We start from the raw sequence: 20,671 nt of genomic DNA, 5'->3' as shown, positions 1-20,671 counted from the left end.
AGTTGTAAAATGGTACATGAAACAAAGCAAAAGAGCACCCAGCCAAGGTAGCAGAGCACTTTATGCCAAGTCTGCTTCTGTGGATTCTAAAATTCAATTGAAGAGCTTGATTGGAGCTTTTGATTTTTGAATGGGCGAGAGAGAGAAATGCCAGAAAGATTGCAGGTTTGAAGTTGCTTGCTTCACTTTAGCCTTCAAGTGAAATCTGGGTCGATGATTGAAGAACGGAGGCGCTGCCAGGGGAAGAACGGGACTCGCGGAAAGAACGAAGGGTTGCTGCATCAGTTAAATTAGTCAAAACGACGTGGATCAAGGGCAGAGGAGAGAAGTCGGACCCGATATGTAAGGATCCAGATTCTCCGCAGTTCAGCCACTGCATGAGGCGCAGTTAATTCATTTTGGTCATAAATTTAATCAATTTCTCACAACATGCCAATGCGACATCTTTTGATTGGGAAAAAGAAAAAGGAATATATGATAAAAAATGTCTTTTGTATATACTGAAGCCTTATACATAGAGCGCATGATTTTTTTTTTTGGGGGGGGGGGGGGAAGGACTGGCGTCTCATATATTTGCATAGTGCAAACAGATAAAAGAAGACATGAGAGGTGCATTATTAGTGGGATAATATATAATAAATAGACACGAATTTTTAAGGTTTGGGGTTTTCAAACAAGGCACAAGACATGCGGTGCATGGATTGGAGGGATCAAATCAATGGCTGTGATCTGTTGAGTGCAGGTAATGCAAGTGCTGATAATGAAAGGCTGACCAGCTGATTCCATGCAAAGCATGTGGAAGCAGGTAGTTTCTGGTTTATTACCATTCAGAAGAGGGGTATCACATTCACAGTACAGTCACTGCGCGTTAGATCAGTTCAAGCCCATTAACTAGCTCATGCGACCAAGTTTGATTTGTTGTTCGCTTCATGTGCAACGTGCTAATTGAGATTGTGATTGATCAGATATATAATAATATTCATCACGCTCGCAGCAATTTATTTCATATAGTACAATTTGTAGTTGTACATGGATTTATGAAAGCAGATGAGACGGAGAAAGTTTGTGAGAAGTGAGGAGCTAAAGAGAGAACAAAGCCCTCTTCATTATTAGGAAGAAGCAATAATCAGGCAAAAGGCCTTTGGTTGTAGCAGTCCAAGTTGCCGCCGTAGCCGAGTCCCATAATATCACAGTACCTCTTGTAAAACCCTATCCTGTCTGCCACCCTGGGATCTTGGCCGTGCCCGCATTCCAGCCCACCGTTTATGATGTTGGTGATCACACCGTAACCGGGCACCCTTCCTGCCGACGTGTCAGCCGCGGAAGGCGTCCACCTGTTGATGATCACGTCGTGGCTGGAGGGCTTGTTGCTTTGGGCCGTCATCCAGAACCATATGGCCGTCTTGAAAGATATCACCGCGTCCGTGGCCACCAGATCTGGGTTCCTCACCAGGTCCACCCCTATCGCACTTCCGGCCTGCTGGTAGTTGTAGTCACTGTGTCAAAATCAAAGCTCACACGAGTAAGTTCTTACTTCCTAGCATATATATCTTTAATGAGTATGTATTAAGAGAGATGCAGCTAGAGAGAGTGATCGGTAATTACTGTGTAAGTTGAATGGGTCCACGTCCGTAATATCCCGAGCTGGCAGTGTTGGAGCCCTCCCTGACAAAGCAGTAGCCCCAGGCATAACGACCATCGGGTGCGGTGTCCCATCCTCCGGTCGTCTCGTGCGACGTCTGGCCGAAGAAAGCGGCGAGTTCCCTCTTGCGGGTGGCATCATCACCGGTGGTCCCGAACCCCGGAAACGACCTGGCCGCCGTTATGAACGCGTTGTAGCTGTAGAAGCCCTTCCCCTGGCACGCGGCGTCGTTTCTGTGTTTCAGCATCTGCTCGAACAGGGAAGAGGTGATGATGCTGGCGACATCGCCGCCGCCGGTAGACGGCGTAGGGTTGGGTTTGGGGGTAGGGCCGCCGCTGGGCTTGCATTGGCTTTGGCAGTTGTTTGAGCAGTAATCGTTGGTGGTGCCGCACCAGCCGTATTGGCTGCAGCAGAGGCCATTGGGGCATAGAGCTCCGCCGGCTTGCCTTCCGCACTGTTCGGCGGAGGCTCTCAGCATCACTAAAGCTAAGGCTAAGGCTAACACTTGCATATTTCTGGCTACCTTCATCCTTGCTTACGTTGGGTGAGGGAATGAGCAATTGGAAGGCTCTATATATAGACAAGACTCTGGAGAGAAGCATTTGCTTTCTAATTTCTTCTCTTGACTTTTCAAGCAGTAAGCTGGTCAAAATGGACTGCTTGACTTTTACTTCATCCTGAAAACGCCGATGCAAATTGAAGTCCTGCTTTCCCCCTTCGTATGCGTTCTCACTTCATGGTACCGTTATCCATACTGTGTTTTACTTCTTTAGTTTTTGTTTACCAAAATTATCTATCGCAACGAGCTTAAATGAAAAATGATATGCTGATTGTATGATACATCTCTTAATTAGATTTGAGACCCACACATTAATAGCATGAAATTTAAGGTAAATCTAACTTACTCTATAGGTTATACGTGTGCGCGCGCGCGCGTATGAACAATTTTTATACATACGTTCATATATGTGTGTGTGTGTCCACGTATGTATGTATAATGTTCAGTCGTAGATTTGATATTTTAAATAAAAGTATGTAATTATTAATTGTGGAAAAATAATACGTGAAAACGAGAAGAGACAAACCATTTAAGGATTCAGTTATTATGGTCTTCTCGCATCATAAGTGTCTGTCTACTCGAAATGAGGTGGAATGATTTCTATTCTTTAAGTCGTCAAGAAATCTCATGTTTAGATTTAAACATAAAACTGAAAAATCATTAAAAAATTCATACTCTCTTGTTAATAACTAGACTAAAAAAATAAACATATGATCTTTATTTTAAAATCTATTTAACTAATTTGATTAAACTATAAAAATTAATTAAATTAACTAATTATAAAAATATGATATTATTTTTTTAGAATAATCTTCAAATTGGAATTTATAGATTCACAATTATAGCACCTAAAAGTTTAAATTCCAGCTAGAACTTAGGCGTAATATTTTCCTGTCATAAAATAAAGCATGTTATTAACAGGGCATAAGACTTTCTTTTTTTTTTTACTGTCCTCGTCTAGTATCCTAGACAGACTATCTTTCAGGGACATCAACTATCTAGACTAATTCAGATTTGCTAATTGTAGGCACCTAGAAGTGTATGATAGCTGATCAGAAGATTTAACGCTTTTCATATCTAAACAGAGATTGAACTCCCAACCTTAGTTAAGGGAGGATGAGCTCTTACCGTTCAACCATATGCCCCTGATTACAAGGCACAAGACTTTACCTCCAAAGAAAAAGTCATAAGATATTTTTCTCAAGAAAAGAAAGTCATGAGATATTAAAACTTGTAATATAAATTGCCATAAAGCCGTTATTAATAAGTCCTTATTAGCTACCTTGCATCGCTGAGGTCCTAGCTCCAATGAAAGAATCTTTTCTATCAACTTAACGCCAATTTAATTGAATTAAATGTTATATTTTTTTTAGTCATAAAAAATACAATGAGATTAATATTTTACTAGGATTTTTTCTCAAAGGAAAAAATCTAATCACTTTAATTGAGAATGGGCATGAAATTTTATTAAAAAATGCTTAAAATTATTTTATTAAAAAATAAAAATATAGAATTAATTTTTGTGTGGCGTTATTTAATTATTGTTGCATTTAATTATTGTTGAGGAAGTATTAGCAGAAATAATTTAAAAATAATGATAAATATAATAAATATATCTTATATTTAAGATTAAGATCAGCTCCTTAATTAGGATATCATTAAGGATGGGAGGATCATTATTGTCAAACTCACGAGTTGAGTCTTTGAGTTTAACATTATTTTTTTAACGTTTTCATCTTACAAAATCATATTAACTCGCTCTTGAACTTATTTTAACTATAGACTCGATTGAACTTATGAGCTTACTCATCAAGTTTATTATTTTTATGTTTTTTATTTATAAAATCGTGTGAAATCGTTTTTAAATTCATGCTATATTTCTGGATTTAGTTATGTTTGATAACTTTATATATGAATTCCATAAATTTTTTGTTGTTGAATATGATAAAGTATAATGTTGATGGATTTAATTTTGATTATTTGGATTTAAAATGTATTTAAATAAAATTGTTGTTTTTTATATTTTAATTATTTGTGATACACTTTTAATACCAGTTTATTAATAAAATAAACCCTTACAAGTTTACAATTTGAGTTTATACCCCCATCAAAAGTTTGTTTGAAATGGCGAGTCTAATAGATTGATAACTAATGATTTTTTTTTTCATCAGAGAAGCCAAAGACTCTCAATTCTATTAAAAACAGTTAATTATCGATACCATCAATATTAATGTCAATTTTTTGCTTAAAAAAAAATCAATGTCAATTAAGCACACGAGCACTCTGCAGAGTCCAGACTCCACCTCCGATTTATGGACATGTCATTTGGTGCAGCTTTCAGATAATAAATTTTATTTTTCAGGGGATTTTTAGAGTCCATTAGCATGTTTAATTTAGTGAATTATGTGATGAAGATTGTTCTCTCTGTCTTACTCCCTTTATTATGCCAACTAATTTAAGAACGAGCGCAACATAAGCAGAGAGGTGTGTTTATTACCAACTTTTTCAATAAATTAAGAATGATTATATAAGTTTTGGTAAAAATGAATACAGATGAGATAAAATCCACATCCTAGTAGCCTGTTTTCTTTCCACTGTATCTCCAAAAAAAAAAAAAAAATTTCTATACCGTGAACCTGCGAAATTTACTTGAAAGGAGCATGATTGTGGATACGTTTTTTATTTTTTTGGGGCATCAAAACAAGGTAAGCTATAGCTTGAAAATCCACTTTTAACAGTTATTAGTACCGCCCTGCAGAACATCCTTCCGCCATATCCATCTGTAGTCTGTCTCCGCACTGAGAGAGGGGCTCCCAAATCAAAACTAACTATCTCCTCATCATTTTGCTGTACTTTCTTTGCCAGGTAATCCGCTCAGTGTATTGCATTCCTGGAGGCATATCGTGGGTACGTTTTCAAAAGCAGTGTTTACACAACCCTGTGAAACATATATATATCCCAATGGCTCACAATATTTCTAACTCACTGCTTCAAAAATAATCAACCTGTTGTTGCCTTACAGAACACACACATAAATTAGAAAACTCTGAACTTATAATTTGCTTTTAAAAGTAACAGACCAGCGCTTTCATTGGCATTTGGGAAGTTTGAAATCGTGGGGATGATTTTATTTTATTTATTGTTTTAAATGAAAGGCGATGACGAGGCAGATAATTATGTGAAAAGAACAGGATCAATACAGACAGACAGACAGACACGAGCAATTAAATTAAAATATTCCTATACGCGCACCCCGCTAAAGTGGAGAAGATAATATATACGAATTCATGAATGGGGGGGGGGGAGGGGGAAAATATCAGCGTATATGCGAGTTTATTAGGAAGCTGACTCAATATGCACACCCAGAGAATACATTATTACAAACATCATGGGCTGCGCCACTCCCATCTCCCCTTGTCGCTGACCTGCTCTCCAGCACTTACCCAAATGTGCCGAGCCGCCTCTCGCATCAACCGCTCCGATTGTCAACCCGAGGCTCCAGCCCCCGCCCTCTGCTCCATCTACCCTTCCCCACCGTTTGATTTGTTGCTGGCCCATTACTCCGTATGTGTCGCCATATGACGCTGTCCACGTGCCTGTCTCGCGTCATGGCTTGACGGCAATCGCTTGACTTTATTTATTTAATTTTTTGTGGGGACCCAACTTCCAAGCCATGCATATACATAAGGGAATCTCCAGCCATAAAGTCGGGTCGGTGGAAACAAGAGCCGGGTCGTTTATCCGGAGGCGTAATCCCCCCAATCGCTTTACCCGGTGGCCATAACTGTAGTTGCTGAGCGAGTCAACCTTCACAGAAGTGATAGTTATCAAATGAAGTAAAGTTAAGTCAACGAATCATATATTGGTCTCTCAGTGGGTGGGTTTGAAAGAAAAGTGGGATATCAGAGTGAGTTTGAACGGGTCGTTGGGCATTTCGTATTGTTTAATTTAGCGATGAGGCCAATCAGCTGATCGATGACATCTCCAAATTCAGTAATGAAAGCCAGGCATACTGTTAATGGATGATTAATATCCATCAAAGGCAGTGAACATGATCTGAATCTATCGAGTGACTGAAGCATTTTCCAACATGGGCTGCGCTGCTTTGCCGGACTGTTTTAATTAATTTATATCCTTAATATAAGAGTGAGATTAAATTTTAATTTCGTCCTAAATATAAGATTCTAATCTTCTTTATCTCTCACATTTATCTTTTTTTTAAGTAGTCTTTATAGTAATTGTATATGTTAAAGATTTTATTAAATGACGGTTATAACTAACACACATAGTTAGTAAAAATATTTTAAAAAAGAGAACATCTAATTAATATAAATAATCAACCTAACAAACTTTATTACTCTAAATAAATTAGTAATTTAGTTCTTATATTTATTACTGGAGTAATTTTCTTTTCCTCCGCCGCTTCACTATGCGTATTCTATATATACCTCTAGGTCGAGTCCTCCCTTATCCATCATCGTGTACTGAAAATGACGAGTCCCCGGAATCACATACGGGACAAAATTGGAGAGTACTAAAACAAGCACCGAAAATGACGAAATCGATCTCCAGTTTTACTGGCATGAGGCTGTGCTTGAGGACGAGGGGGCCGGGTTTGGAAGTCGTAGGGCTACTCTTTCTGGGATGAGTTGTTTCTCGGGACTTGGGACTTTCTGAAATATACGGATGCTTTAATTCCCGAACCCTGAGCCGACGGTGACGCAACTCGCAGCTTTTTTTTTTTGGGGGAATCAAAAGGCAGGGAAACTTGAAATTACATCAAAAGGACAAAATCTAAATAACCGCGGAAAACATTAAAAACCTAAAACTTAAAAAGGTCTGTGGCTAGTTGTTCAAGACTGTAGGAAGGAGGGTCTTGAAGCATCGAAATTGAATAGTTTGACTGGTGGGCCTTCTTGGCAATGAGGTCAGTGCATTGTAGAGCTTCTGTGTGTGAGAAGGATATCCCAAGATCCCAACCGAAGAAAATCATCGACCTCGTTTCGTCAATCATCATCACGAATCGGGTGGAAGTTTCTACTATCATTCATCAAGAGTTGTATGGCTTGAATGAAATCTGTGAAAAGCTGAAGAGCCATGCGAGTGGCTTGCAGTTCCGCTGTTGTGGATGAGAGAAAGCCTAACTTTTTCCATTTTTTTTGTTTCGTGGAGTCCTCAGTGAAGAGAACTCCTCCAAAAATAGGCGTATGCTTTAGGAGAAGGCGAAAGGATAGTTCGCTCTGTGCTCACCACACGGCTTCCTAAGTCGCAGCTGAGGTTTATATACAAAAAACGACAAACAGCGGGCGCTGAATTATAGGCCACACAAGATGCCGCCTGCTGGCTCCTTCCTCTCTATATACGTGCGTGCGTGTGAGCGTGAGCCTCAGCAACCGTGCATGTGGTCAGGAAGTACATAAAAATGAAGGGACAACATTAAAAGGCCACTTCCTCCCTTACTCTTATTTTAAAGCAAGGATTCAACACCTGGTGCTGTCCAATATATATATATGTCGTCATTTTCAGATCATCGACAAAAGAAAAGTCACGCAGCTCGATTCAGATTAATCCGATCAATCTTATAAAGGGTGGGCATCTGCGTCCTCACCCCATGTGAATCATGTTATCTATATCAACCCAAAGACAAGTGTAAATGCAAGCTGACGTACGTCATAATCACCAATTCATCATCATGCACGACATCGCCTGTTACTCAGCATTATACTGCTGATTTGATGGATATATACGTCTCCATTATAAACCACCACTTCCGTTTTCATCTTGAAGACTCCCACCTTCAGTACGCTGGCATGATTTATACGTGCCCTCCTCTTTTTGATTTTCTGTGCCCCATATCTCCCCCGCCTCCCCCCCTTTTTTTTTTTGTTGAAGGAAAACCGAAGCTACATGCTTTAGATCAGGCATCTGACTCGGAGTTCACCCGCATATTTTAATGCATAGAGTCTTAAGTACCTGTATACGCGTTCAGGTCCAAAAAAAAAAAAGCACCTATATACGCGTATATGCTGGGGTTATTTGTAGGCCCGGCAGTGGATTCCTGTTGGAAGCCCTGACTTACGTGTCATGCCCTGGTTGGATCCCGGAGTCAGAGAATTAATTAGGCGAGATTAAGTACACAATTGATGATTAAGAAGAGGTGTGTGTAATCACGGATGGTCCCGTGACCCGGGCGGGGAACTTGATGGGCCGGGGCCCAAAAAGACCTTGCACTAATAAATCTTCATAGCTGCACCGCGTATGGAGACGCTAAATGAAGACAAGTGCAAGCATGAAGGAAGCTCCGTCTGCCTGCTCTGCAAATTACGTGCCTTTGACGCCCATCACTTTCTTGGAGCGAGCAGCCACTGTGTACGCTGACAAGCCATCCGTCGTCTACGGTGATGTCAGATTTGCATGGAAGGAGACCCATGGAAGATGCCTCAGGCTCGCTTCTGCTCTGGTCCATCTGGGGATTTCTCACCCTGATATTGTAAGTTCATTTGCCTTCTTTCATCTTGCTTATTCTCAGCTCTCTATCACGAGCCGTGCCATTAAAGTTTAGCTTATATCTCTTAACTGTATGCCGGTTAATGGGAACCGGAAATATGAGTACCACTGAGCTGGACGTGTGCGGTAACTGGGCTAGTTTTAATAAGCAGATTTTCCCAAAGACCTTAGGGTTTCGTCGATTAATATGTATAGATATCATATCAGATGCGATTGCAGAGGTCCATTAATTGTGTTCCATAGATGCATGAAGCTGCGTGAGAATGGTGATGAGATCTGAGAGGAAGAAGCTTCGTGAAAGCGCGTATACGTCCAGCCAAGGCGTGTTAGTTGGAATAATGGGACGGCGGACAAAACACGTTTCGGACATTTTTACAAAATATAATTTTCTGACGATATTAATAATTTATGATAAAGGGCTCTCGTTGACATGGTGTTTTTATTTGCTCGGTCTTCACCGCAGCATACGGCACGCTGGCTGCCACATTCGGAGTCAATGGTCTTCCTTCTCCGCTTTCTCCCTTTTCTTTTCCTCCCATTTCTACATCACTCCTCCATTTCTTTTCTGCGGAATCTCCACCCCACCCAAAAGAAAAAAAAAAACACACACTATAATTTGACAGACATAACAAAGAATTTGATACAAACTAGAATTTGCTTATCTCTCTGTATATATAACAACAACCATGCAATCAATAAGTAGGTAATTAGCAGTTTTCTTTATACTATCTCCGGTTCTTAGTTTAAGATGTACTAAGGACTAATACTTAGTATACATATGCCAGCTCAGGCTATATATAGATGAAAAAAATATAATATGTGTGCATATATTGGCGTTTCTTTTAGTAGTCATTGCTATTATAATTAGGACCGTAGTACTTTGGGTGTGTCAAAGATGATTGGTTACTCTCATATAAAACGTCGGGAATAAAGGTAAAGGAGATACAAACAACGTGGACGAAATGTAAGCCGTTGACGGTGGGGAAAATGTTGGCCAGAAGAATGGTCCCCCCCCCCCCCCCCCCCCCGATTGAAGGGCCCGTTGCTAAACCGTGTTGCCAATGTCAGCCTGTATGCGTAAGCACCCCTTTTCTTAAAAAAAGAAGACTCGCACTGACTTTGTTTTTTTTTTTTTTTTTTTCCTTTTTCAAATAAGGAAAGTGGTAGGGACATGATTTGATCCCACCACCACATGGTGATTTGGGCCAAAAGCATACTGACTTTGGCTTTTTCAATAGTCATCGACTCCCATAGGACAACTCCATCGTTGGTCATGAATAGAGGAGGGATTGTCTCAGCAGCATAACTTTCTTTGTGAATAACTTTAATGCAAGACACTGGAATGTGTCGTGCCTGAATAGACAACTTCCCCAGCATGATTCACGTTTTTGGTCTCTCTCAAGAGTTATTCGGGAGCATCTCTCGTTTAAAAAACTCAGCATGATTTACAATTCCATGTTGTTCTTGTTTGACCTTGTAGTACTTCTGTCTGAGATTTTTGAGTCTAGAAACATGTCTTGACCCCCGATGAGCCCTGAGATACCTAAACTTTTGTTTATAACAACAACAACAACAACAAGCCTTATCCCACTAGGTGGGGTCGGCTACATGAATCACACAACGTCATCGTGCTCTGTCAACAACCCAGTCCTTAGACATGTTGTTGACTAGGAGGTCTCGTTTAATGACCTCATTAAGTGTTCTTCTTGGTCTTCCTCTGTTCTTTTTTATGGGACTCCATCTTGTCTGATCCACCCTCCTCACCGGGGCCTCCAATGGCCTTCTCTGCACATGTCCAAACCATCTTAAGCGATTTTCAACCATTTTCTCTTGGATAGGTGCCACACCGACTCTTGCTCTGATATTTTCATTTCGAATCCTATCTTTTCTTGTATGACCACACATCCATCTCAACATCCTCATTTCTGCTACCCCAACTTTGTGCTCTTGTTTTCACTACCATACAACATAGCCGGTCTTATATCAGTCCGATAAAATTTTCCTTTAAGTTTCTTAGGTACCTTCTTATCGCAAATAACTCTGGTAGCTTTCCTCCACTTAAACCAGCCAGTTTGTATTCTATGACAAACATCTCCATCAATTTTCCCATCCTCCTGTATAATGCATCCTAGGTATTTAAACTTTGATACTTGAGGAATAATTTGCTCCCCCATCTTTACCTCCAAATCCCCATTGCCTTGCCTCCCTCCAAAATCACAATGTATATATTCTGTTTTGTTCCTGCTCAAGCGAAAACCTTTTGACTCTAACGTCCTTCTCCATAACTCCAATCTAGTGTTAATCTCTTCTTTTGATTCCGCCATGAGAACTATATCATCCGTGAAAAGCATGGACTTAGGTATTCTTTCTTGAATAGGTTCAGTTAGAACATCTAGAACAATGTTGAACAAGTACGGACTCAAAGAGGATCCCTGATGTAGGCCAATCTGAATAGGGAAGTCCTTTGTCTCACCTTCAGGCGTCCTTACACTGGTAGTTACCCCCTCATACATATCTTGTATGGCTTTGATATAAGCAACCCGTACACCTTTTTTTCCCAAAACCTTCCACATTACTTCTCTTGGCACACGATCGTAAGCCTTTTCCAGGTCAATAAAGACCATATGTAAATCCCTTCTTTTACTTCTATATCTTTCCATTAACCCTCTTAGTAAATAGATTGCTTCCGAAGTGGATCTCCCTGGTATAAATTCAAATTGGTTTTCTGAAATAGAAGTCTCCAGCCTCAACCTATATTCCATCACTTTTTCCCACAACTTCATTGTATGACTCATAAGTTTTATCTCCCTGTAGCTTGCACAGTTTTGAATGTCTCCTTTATTCTTGTAAATAGGAACTAAAATGCTTCTCCTCCACTCATCCGGCATATTCTTAGAGCGTAAAATTTCATTAAAAAGCTTGGTTAGCCACACCTCACCCTCATCTCCCAGACATTTCCAAACTTCAATAGGAATACCATCAGGCCCAACGGCTTTTCCATTGTCCATTTTCTTAAGAGCTGCCTTAACCTCTCCGATACAGATCCTGCAGTAAAAAGCCAAATTCTGATCATTTTCGTTAATTAACAAGTCTTGTAAGTCCTGAGTCGTATAATTACTTCCCTCATTAAACAACTTGTAAAAATAGGCCTCCCATCTGTCCTTAATATTACCATCAGTAACTAACAATTTACCATTTTCATCCTTTATACACTTTACTTGGTCCAAATCTCTCTTTTTCCTCTGCCTTTGCTTCGCAATCTTGTAAATATTTCTTTTTCCCGTCTTTGTTCCTAACTCTTGATAAAACCCTTCATAAGCTTTAGTACGTGCTTCGCTCACTGCTTTCTTCGTCTCTTTTTTAGCCAACTGATACTTTTCTCGGTTTTCTACACTATTGCACGAGTGTATGGCCTTAAAACAATCTCTTTTTTATTTGACTATCTCTTGCACACTCTTATCCCACCACCAAGTTTCCTTATCTCTTTGACCAGGACCTTTAGATTCTCCCAAAATTTCTTTACCTACCAAACAAACCCTTGTAGCTATCTCTTCCCACATCATGTTAGCATTTCCTTGCGACTCCCAAATTCCTTCCTCCACAAGGGTCCTTTTGAATAACTCTCGTTTCTCACCCTTTAACTACCACCACCTAACCCTGGGTTTTACCACTTGATTGTACTTTTGCCTGGTACTCTTAAAACGTACATCAATAATAAGTACTCTATGTTGGGCAGTCACCCCATCTCCTGGAATCACTTTGCAATTAGTACACAATCTTCTGTCTGGATTCTTAACCAAAAAGAAATCAATATGTGATTTTGAGGCACCACTTTTGTACGTGATTAAATGCTCCTTTCGCTTCTTAAAACAAGTGTTGACAATCTTAAGATTATATGCAAGAGAAAAGTCAAGAATAGATTGTCCTCCACTATTAAGCTCTCCAAAACCAAAACCACCATGGGCCCCGCTGAATTGTCCTGCTTCCTTACCGACATGTCCATTAAAGTCCCCACCGATAAAATTTTTTTTTTCGAGTGGTATGCTTTGAACCACTCCAGCATGATTTGCAGTTTCATGTTGCTCTTGTTTGTTTCAATATGCACAGGGAAGACTAAATATGGCCTCTCTCTTATTACAAAACCGCACTATAATACACCTATTAACTAACTATGGAAATCGATTAGGCATATACGTAAGGCATGTGAAGACAATATCCTAGGTACGTAGCGCATCAGGCTTTTTAGTACACATACTGATACTATGGCCACTATGGCCAGTGCTGATATATGGTATGATTCAGCCTGCCCGTCCTAAAGATAAAACACACTAGTCGGCAAGGAAAGCATGGTTTAATTAATACTCTGTCACCGTCCTTTTTCTTTTTTTTTTTTGACCTGAAACAATGTCGCTATCTTCAACAAACCATTGTTTGGCACGGCCTTCTGATGTAATCCATGTCACTGTCTTATTCGTTAGCCATCACCGCTAACCTGCATTTTTCCTACCAGTTAATTACCCCCACCTACTTATTGTAATATATCTTAATAGTGTCTCACTCTTTCATCCTTATTGTATTACGTCTCACCCGTGGATCCTAGTCATTACCCTGTCCCGCCTCCACCTATCACCCCTCAGATCAATTAATACCTCATTCGATGATTATCACTGTCCAACGATACTACTATTATTATTTGGTTATCCAACCACTTTTCCTTGTCCTTTCTCTTTATGCTGCTACATGCTACATGGCATATTCTGGCATTTAAGAATTTTGATTTGCTACTATACTGATATATCGGCACTGATGCTGATCTATTTGGATTGGCTATGCATTATTCGTTCAGTACGTTTGTATTCTACAGTCATATAGAGCTCAATTTGCAATTCGTTGAGTAGGTTGCGGCTTTGGCACCAAATATTCCAGAGCACTATGAGCTGCATTTCGCGGTTCCAATGGCTGGGGCAGTTATTTCTGCGCTCAACACCAAATTGGACGCCACAACGTTGTCTGTGATATTGGAACAATTAGAAGCTAAAATTATGTTTGTGGACTATCAGTTCGTTGACGTTGCCCTTAACTCGTTCCACATAATGTCCCAAAGAAAATGTAAGCCTCCGCTGCTAGTTGTTATCCCAGACTATAACAAACAGCCACCTTTCGTTTTTAAGAATCTCCCGCCAGATGCCCTGCACTTCAACCAACTGCTTGAAAAGGGACAAGCAGATTTTAAGATCAGGATGCCGAGCAGTGAATGCGATCCTATATCAGTGAATTACACGTCGGGCTCCACGGGAACTCCTAAGGGAGCTGTTTACAGTCACAGAGGCGGCCATCTTAACTCAGCGGCGGCAGTCTCGCGGTTCGATATGAAACCAATGCCTGTGTTTCTGTGGACAGTGGACATGTTTCGCTGCAACGGATGGGGCTTAGCTTGGGCAATGGCTAGTCTGGGTGGCACCAATGTTTGTCTCAGAAATGTCTCAGCGAAAGCCATGTTTGATGCCATCTTTCGTCACAACGTAACCCATTTGTGCGGTCCACCCGCACTGTTGAACGAAATTGCAGATGCACCACAAAGTGAGCACAAGCCTCTGCCTCCGGGTGTGAGTATCACAGTTGCTGGAGTGCTACCGCCATGCCAGGTCTTTTGCAAGGTAGCAGAACTTGGGTTCAATGTGAACGTTGGATATGGCATGACAGAAGCAATGGGTCCTGTATTGGTGCGACCTTGGAAACCCAATTCAGGCGATGAACCAACGGAACAACTCAGTTATGGAGATCAAGGGCGCCCCATATTGATGATGGAGGGGATTGATGTGAAAGATCCAAACACAATGGAGAGTACACCTTGTGATGGGAGAACCATTGGTGAGATTATGTTTAAAGGCAACACCATGATGCTGGGGTACCTGAAAAATCAACAAGCGACCAAGGAAGCTTTTAGAGAGGGATGGTACAGAACAGGGGACCTCGCAACGAGGCAGAAGGATGGTTCCATAAGACTGAAGGACAGGGCAAAAGATATGATATATTCAAAAGGAGAGGCTGTGAGCTCACTTGAGGTGGAGGCTGTGTTACTGAGCCACCCAAAGGTTCTGAATGCGGCTGTTGTGGGGAAATATGACGAACATACGGTGGAGTCCCCCTTTGCAGTTATCAAGCTGAAAGAAGGATGTGGCGCCACCGTGGAAGATATTATCAGGTTTTGTAAAGCTCGGTTGGAAACTCATATGGTTCCTCAGAGTGTGGTTTTTGGAGAGTTGCCCGTTAATTCAACTGGCAAGGTCCAAAAATTCCTCATCAGAGAGAAGATCAAATGCGCTGGATGACGTGTCTCCATAATCGATTTAAGCATGCATGGCATTAATAAGAGTGGCCTTCTATGTCTTATGCACAGACATCTACCTTTTAATTATAATTCTTGAAAACATTACTGTTCTCTCCCGTGGTGTAATCTATTTTCAAATCATGGCTGATTTAACTTTTATACTTATAATTATTTGTCTAGAATGTTTATGACGTACTACTTGGTTTTTTTTAACTGTGCACTTTAGTTGAGGATTGATTATTTACATCTTTTGGATTTCAATTCGCTCTATTTCTTTGAATATTGTACTTTTGACGTCATGAATTTTCTTAATTAGCTCATTACGAATTCCTCAAGACAAAGAAATAATAGACCTATTTGGAATAGTTTATAACTAATTTAGAAACTATTTTATAATAGTAATTTACAGAATATGAGACAAGCATGTGAAAAGAATTTTATTTTAACTTACGTAAAACGTATTTATAAGAGATTTCTACTGTTCTGGCAAGGGGGCCACTATCAATTTGGTAATTTGCAGGACCAGCCCGGTCAGGGGAAACAAAAAAGAAGATAATTTGTGGGACCAGAGAGAGAGGGTTATTCGCTTAGTCATAGTAAAGACCCGGGAAATCATCCAATAGGCAATAGCTGCGATATGAACAGTAAATAAGTAAATTACAAATTGGTAAACTTGCCGCCATTGATGGTGACGCATGACACAGGCGGACTGTGGGTGTGGATTAGATTCCTTGGGTTCTGCTCTTTGTTCTTCAAATTTTTTTTTTTTTCCTGGGATAACAATTCGTCAATCTTGTACAAGACCGTATCACAGAAGGAGTTCCTCCCATATGTTACGAAACAGCATTCTTAACTAATTTGGCTCCTATTGAGCAGGCTCCACTGTATATGGATTTTGATGGTCAAGTAAGGCTGCCCATGGCCTTGGCTTTCTCCCTCAAAACAAATTTTTGTATCTTTCCTGTTGCAGTTTTTGGTAGGTCCTCAAAAATAACAGTTTTTGGAGCCATGTAATGGGGCAAATGATCTCGACAAAAATCAATTATTTCTTGAGCATCTGCACTAAACCCCTCTTTCAGACTCACAAATGCACAAGGCGTTTGCCCCCAGTGATCATCTGGCCTGGCCACAACCGCAGCTTCAAGAACTGCAGGATGGCTATATAAAACTGTCTCGACCTCCACTGAGCTAATGTTCTCACCCCCTGATATTATTATGTCCTTCAATCTATCCTTAATTTCTATATAGCCATCAGAGTGTTTCACTCCCACATCTCCGCTATGAAACCACCCACCTCTAAAAGCTTCCTCTGTTGCTTCCGAATCTCTCAAATATCCACTCATCACCGTGTTTCCCCTGAACATTACCTCACCCATTGTTTTGCCATCGGCTGGGACGCTTTTCATAGTGTCAGGATCTTTTATGTCAATAGCGTCCATAGTCACATGGGGAATTCCTTGTCTGGCTTTTCTCTTGTATTTTTCTTCAGGAGCCACAGAATCCCACTCAGGTCTCCATTCACAAGAAGTCCCAGGACCATATGTTTCTGTTAGGCCATAAAGGTGAGATACACTAAAGCCAATCTCCTCCATCTTGGATAGGATTTGTGGTGGTGGTGGAGCACCGCCTGTCACCACCACTACCTTGTGGGTAAGTGGCCTCCTATCAGTCAATGCAGAGTTCACGATCATGTTCAAAACAGTAGGAGCTCCTCCCATATGTGTCACCTTATGTTCTGTCACCTTCTCAAAGATGTCCTTCGGAGAGACTTTCCTCAGACACACATTGGTTCCGCATTGAGCTGCCACTCCCCAGGGCAAACACCACCCGTTGCAGTGAAACATAGGCACAGTCCAAAGATAAACAGGCATAAAGCCCATCCCAAAGAGAAGAATAGTTCCTAGAGTATTCAAATAGGCCCCCCTGTGACTAAAAACAACCCCTTTTGGCCTAGATGTGGTGCCTGAGGTGTAATTCACACTTATTGGATCAAATTCACTATTTGGCCTAACAATCTCAAACCCACTACTCCCCGTAGATAGTAGCTCCTCATACTCATAGCTGACTGAGCTAGTATCGATGGTAGATGAGCCGTCAGAGTCTGTGATAAGAACTAAAATTGGCAAGTTTCTGACTCTTTTGCTCAGCAGGTTCAATGCTCTCCTTGCAACTTCGAGTAATTGGTAGTCTACAAAGAGGACCTTCGCTTGTGAATGTTCTAGAAGGACTGAAACCATAGCTCCATCAAGACGTGAATTTAGAGTGCAAAGAATTGCTCCGGCCATTGGTACTGCAAAATGCAGTTCATACATTGCAGGGACATTAGGTAACAGGGTAGCAACCTGTTTGGAGAAAATATGAAAAATAGCATCAGAGGTTCAGATAGGAAATTCCAAGTCCAACATCCCTAACAGATCCACATTTTCTCCAATCAAGAAAAGAAAAGTCATCATTCTGCCAATGAAAATTACTCGTAAAAGTCGCAAACTCGCAACGCGCGAGTCCGCATATATTTTAGATGATATAGTGTCTTATTTTGTCTAACTTCGATTCTTTTGGGAAATGGTTACCTAAATATAACAATTCCGCGCAACGAAACGAGTACAAGACCCAGAAAAAGGTTTAACCTTGGGCCGCAATAAAGGGGAAAAACTAATGCAAGTTGCAGCCTCCCCATCAAAATGACGAAGCAGGGCATGAATTTGAAAACTCGGTATCGTAATTATACACGCATGTTCGATCAGATTCGTGGGGTTATAAAGTTGCTAGAGAGCGCAAAATAATCCAGGAATAGTATCGCACAAATCATATTGATCAAAATGCCCTGAATATAAGTAAGGGTCAAAAGGATAGGACTCACCACATCCCCACGGGAAATCCCCAACTGAGTGAGAGCGGAAGCTAGTTTCAAACAACGCAGATGGGTTTGCCCCCAATTATATTGGGAACGGCCATACAGAATAGAGGTTGAGAGGGTAGCGAAATTAGCTGCTCTTTCCAAGAAGCTTACAGGGGACAAAGGGACGAAATTAGCAGAGCAACGAAGCAAACCCTCCACTGATTCCCGCGATTCGGAATCAAAGTTCCGCACAAGGTTAGAGTATTTACGAAGATTAGGAGGTGCGGTAATGTAATTTGTTCTGAAGAATCGGAAGAGAACAGTCCGGGGAAGGCTCTTGAGGAAGTGGTCCTTCATGACGGTCAGAAAGCAGAGTAAGCGATGACAAGGCATGGGAATAGGGAAATTCAACGTAGAAACCAGAAAGATAAATGTGGAATTTGAAGTGTGCCAGTTTGGCAATGACCCGTTCCCGTACCGAAACGGACAAGGAGATAAAGAATAGCAGACACTATTAAGGTATTGAAACAACAGGATATGCAACAATATCAGAGATAGATATGATTGCTGATGCATTTGGCCGTCACTGGCGATTACGATACGCACCAATCATTGTTTCCTCTTCATATCCAGAGAGTAATCATATTATTTTTTATTAAGTATTTTCAAATACGAAGCATTGAGGCGGCGGAAGGTCATTTTTTTTAAAATAAAAACAAATGCAAAAATAAAATTAAAAAGACAAAATAAAATCCTCGCGTACACTATAAAACAAAGGGCATGAAAACTGGGAATATTTCAAATAAAAAATGGGTGAATACTAGTGTAAGATTGGTTTACAATAATAAGCAGAATGGATAAGGGAATGTGGCTGGGACAAAACGCGAGCGAGGCTACTGCAGCGAACGGGAGAGAGACAAGCAAGGAGTAGTGGTTAGTTAAGTAACTGACCAGATGGCCGCGGGAAACGCCCAAGCGGGAGAGAGCAGAAGCGAGTTTCAAGCAACGTTGATGGGTGAGGGCCCAGTGAAACTTGGAGTTACCGTAGACTATGGAAGTAGTGTGCGCGCTGAAATTGGCGGCTCTTTCCAGGAAGCTTATGGGAGAGAGTGGGCCGTAATTGGTGCAACCAGAACCACCCTCCTCCGCCGCCGAATCAAAATGGGAGTGCTTGCTGCGTACATGAAGGCGGGAAGCCTGCCTCCTGGGTTTGCAAAATGTCCTGTTCCTGTTCATGTTGAAGCCGGACGCCCAGCTGTTGATGTTTAATAACTGCAGACTCGTCATCATCTCCCTCACTTCACTCCCCAATTCGCGTTTTTGCATTATTTCTCTCTCTCTCTCTCTATATATATATATGCTACCACTCCTCTCCCAACTCAACACTCATTCCTCTTGCATTTCACCGTCATGTTTTCTTTTTTTAAAGAAAATTCCGCGAGTTCATATAGTCCTGTTTGATTTTTAATCAAGTTCTTAGCTTTAGTTGTTTTTTATGGTGATTTGGACAGGACCATGATCCTTTAATATAGTCTGTTTTTCCTCGTTGACAAAAAATTGTCGCTCTCACTTCTCTATCAATCAATGAGCAATTCAGGAACATGGAAATGCACGAGCTTGCGTGTTTCTCCTTCAAAGAGTGTTTTCCCTTCAAAGTGGGTTGGCAGCATTATTCAATGAAAAATTTGGGGAAAAATTTTCCTCTTGAAAACTGTATCAGTGATAATGACTTATTGTGTTTATGAATATTGATACTTTTTGTTATCGGTAAAACTATAAATATTGATACTTTTCACGCATTAAAATTTATCAGATCCTTCCCACTAATAAAGTTTTTAATAAGGAACCTTCTACCTAATTTTTCTTATTTTAACTGATTAATTAATTAATCATTAAATCCCAATTCAATAATGCCCCTTTATTTGAGGCCGAAATCGGTGAAATGCGTTAGTAGATATATACATCGATGCACAAGTTCATCACGACTATAATGGGTTTTATGTTCAAAACATAAGCCACTTTGCAAAAATTGGAGGAGTATCAATTTACGATGAGATTAATTAAGTATAACAAGAAGTACAGAGAGGAGAAATCCTAGAACGAAGAACACGTGAGAGGGAGAAAAGAGCATAAGAGAAAAGGAAACTAGAACTAGATTATCATGACAGGAAGTCCATTATTAATGAATATATAACATCAAAGAGCTAACCTAGACTTTATATTGCCTCTTGCACCTGCAGCTCAAACTTCCCAATCAAGTGCAACACATCACAATGCAAAGAGAGGACGGTGGCTCATTCAACCACCCCTTCCCCAACCAAAATTAGGGCCTATGCTCCTAATTATGTGTCACGGCCACTAAACAGCAAGCAATAGTGTTTACTTGCCTAGATGATACCAATAATGCGAGAACACAACCACCAATCTGTTGTGTCGTTTTATATAGATATCTATCATATAGGCTCATTTAATTAACACACACAGTAGGATGACTAACTAATTGAATGTCCAGTTTGACTAGTTGCGGTTTGCGCTATTTTATAAAGAAAATTAACTCACACCCTAATATTCGGAACTCGCTTATAACAAAATGGCCGGAAATAGAATATGAATGAACTAGCTAGTTCAGCTGAAAAAAATAATTGTAACTAAACTTTGATAATGCTTGTTCAGTCTATCAATTAAATCATGACATCAATTGTTATCAAGATACAACTTTTTGAATGAATGGAAATTGAACGAGCAAAAAATTAATACAACTCTTTAGGTGCAAGCCTCTAAAAAACATGTCAT

At 40.4% G+C, this 20,671-nt stretch overlaps 3 protein-coding genes across 5 annotated transcripts; 1 reads left to right on the top strand and 2 right to left on the bottom strand.

Annotated features, from left to right (window-relative positions):
• Positions 1-945: 945 nt before the first annotated feature.
• LOC114750814 (endochitinase-like) lies at positions 946-14,055 on the bottom strand. 2 transcript variants are annotated; one of them, XM_028939424.1, is made up of 3 exons: positions 14,051-14,055; positions 1,606-2,140; positions 946-1,496 (listed from the first exon to the last, which is right to left on the bottom strand). In XM_028939424.1, exons 2-3 carry the CDS (start codon positions 2,118-2,120, stop codon positions 1,127-1,129), a joined length of 885 nt encoding a protein of 294 aa, XP_028795257.1. In that variant the 5' UTR covers positions 2,121-2,140; positions 14,051-14,055; the 3' UTR covers positions 946-1,126. The 2 variants fall into 2 exon arrangements, with proteins under 2 accessions (XP_028795257.1, XP_028795256.1); XM_028939423.1 differs by lacking the exon at positions 14,051-14,055 and having other exon boundaries at positions 1,606-2,171.
• Positions 8,490-15,152, top strand: LOC114750813 (probable acyl-activating enzyme 1, peroxisomal). Its single transcript, XM_028939422.1, has 2 exons — positions 8,490-8,691; positions 13,607-15,152. The coding sequence occupies exons 1-2, from the start codon at positions 8,491-8,493 to the stop codon at positions 15,038-15,040; spliced, it is 1,635 nt and encodes a 544-aa protein (XP_028795255.1). The 5' UTR covers position 8,490; the 3' UTR covers positions 15,041-15,152.
• Positions 15,153-15,614: 462 nt separating this feature from the next.
• Positions 15,615-19,242, bottom strand: LOC114750811 (probable acyl-activating enzyme 2). 2 transcript variants are annotated; one of them, XM_028939420.1, is made up of 3 exons: positions 18,830-19,242; positions 17,900-18,229; positions 15,615-17,381 (listed from the first exon to the last, which is right to left on the bottom strand). In XM_028939420.1, the coding sequence occupies exons 1-3, from the start codon at positions 19,202-19,204 to the stop codon at positions 15,942-15,944; spliced, it is 2,145 nt and encodes a 714-aa protein (XP_028795253.1). In that variant the 5' UTR covers positions 19,205-19,242; the 3' UTR covers positions 15,615-15,941. The 2 variants fall into 2 exon arrangements, with proteins under 2 accessions (XP_028795253.1, XP_028795254.1); XM_028939421.1 differs by lacking the exon at positions 17,900-18,229 and having other exon boundaries at positions 18,830-19,240.
• Between the last annotated feature and the right edge of the window lie 1,429 nt (positions 19,243-20,671).

This window comes from Neltuma alba, unplaced genomic scaffold, assembly GCF_004799145.2.
Source record: "Neltuma alba isolate B1F8T4 unplaced genomic scaffold, ASM479914v2 tig00006653_pilon, whole genome shotgun sequence".
Classification (NCBI taxonomy): Eukaryota; Viridiplantae; Streptophyta; class Magnoliopsida; order Fabales; family Fabaceae; genus Neltuma; species Neltuma alba.
Note: the sequence above shows the minus strand (reverse complement) of the source record. Positions and strands in the feature narration are given on the sequence as shown.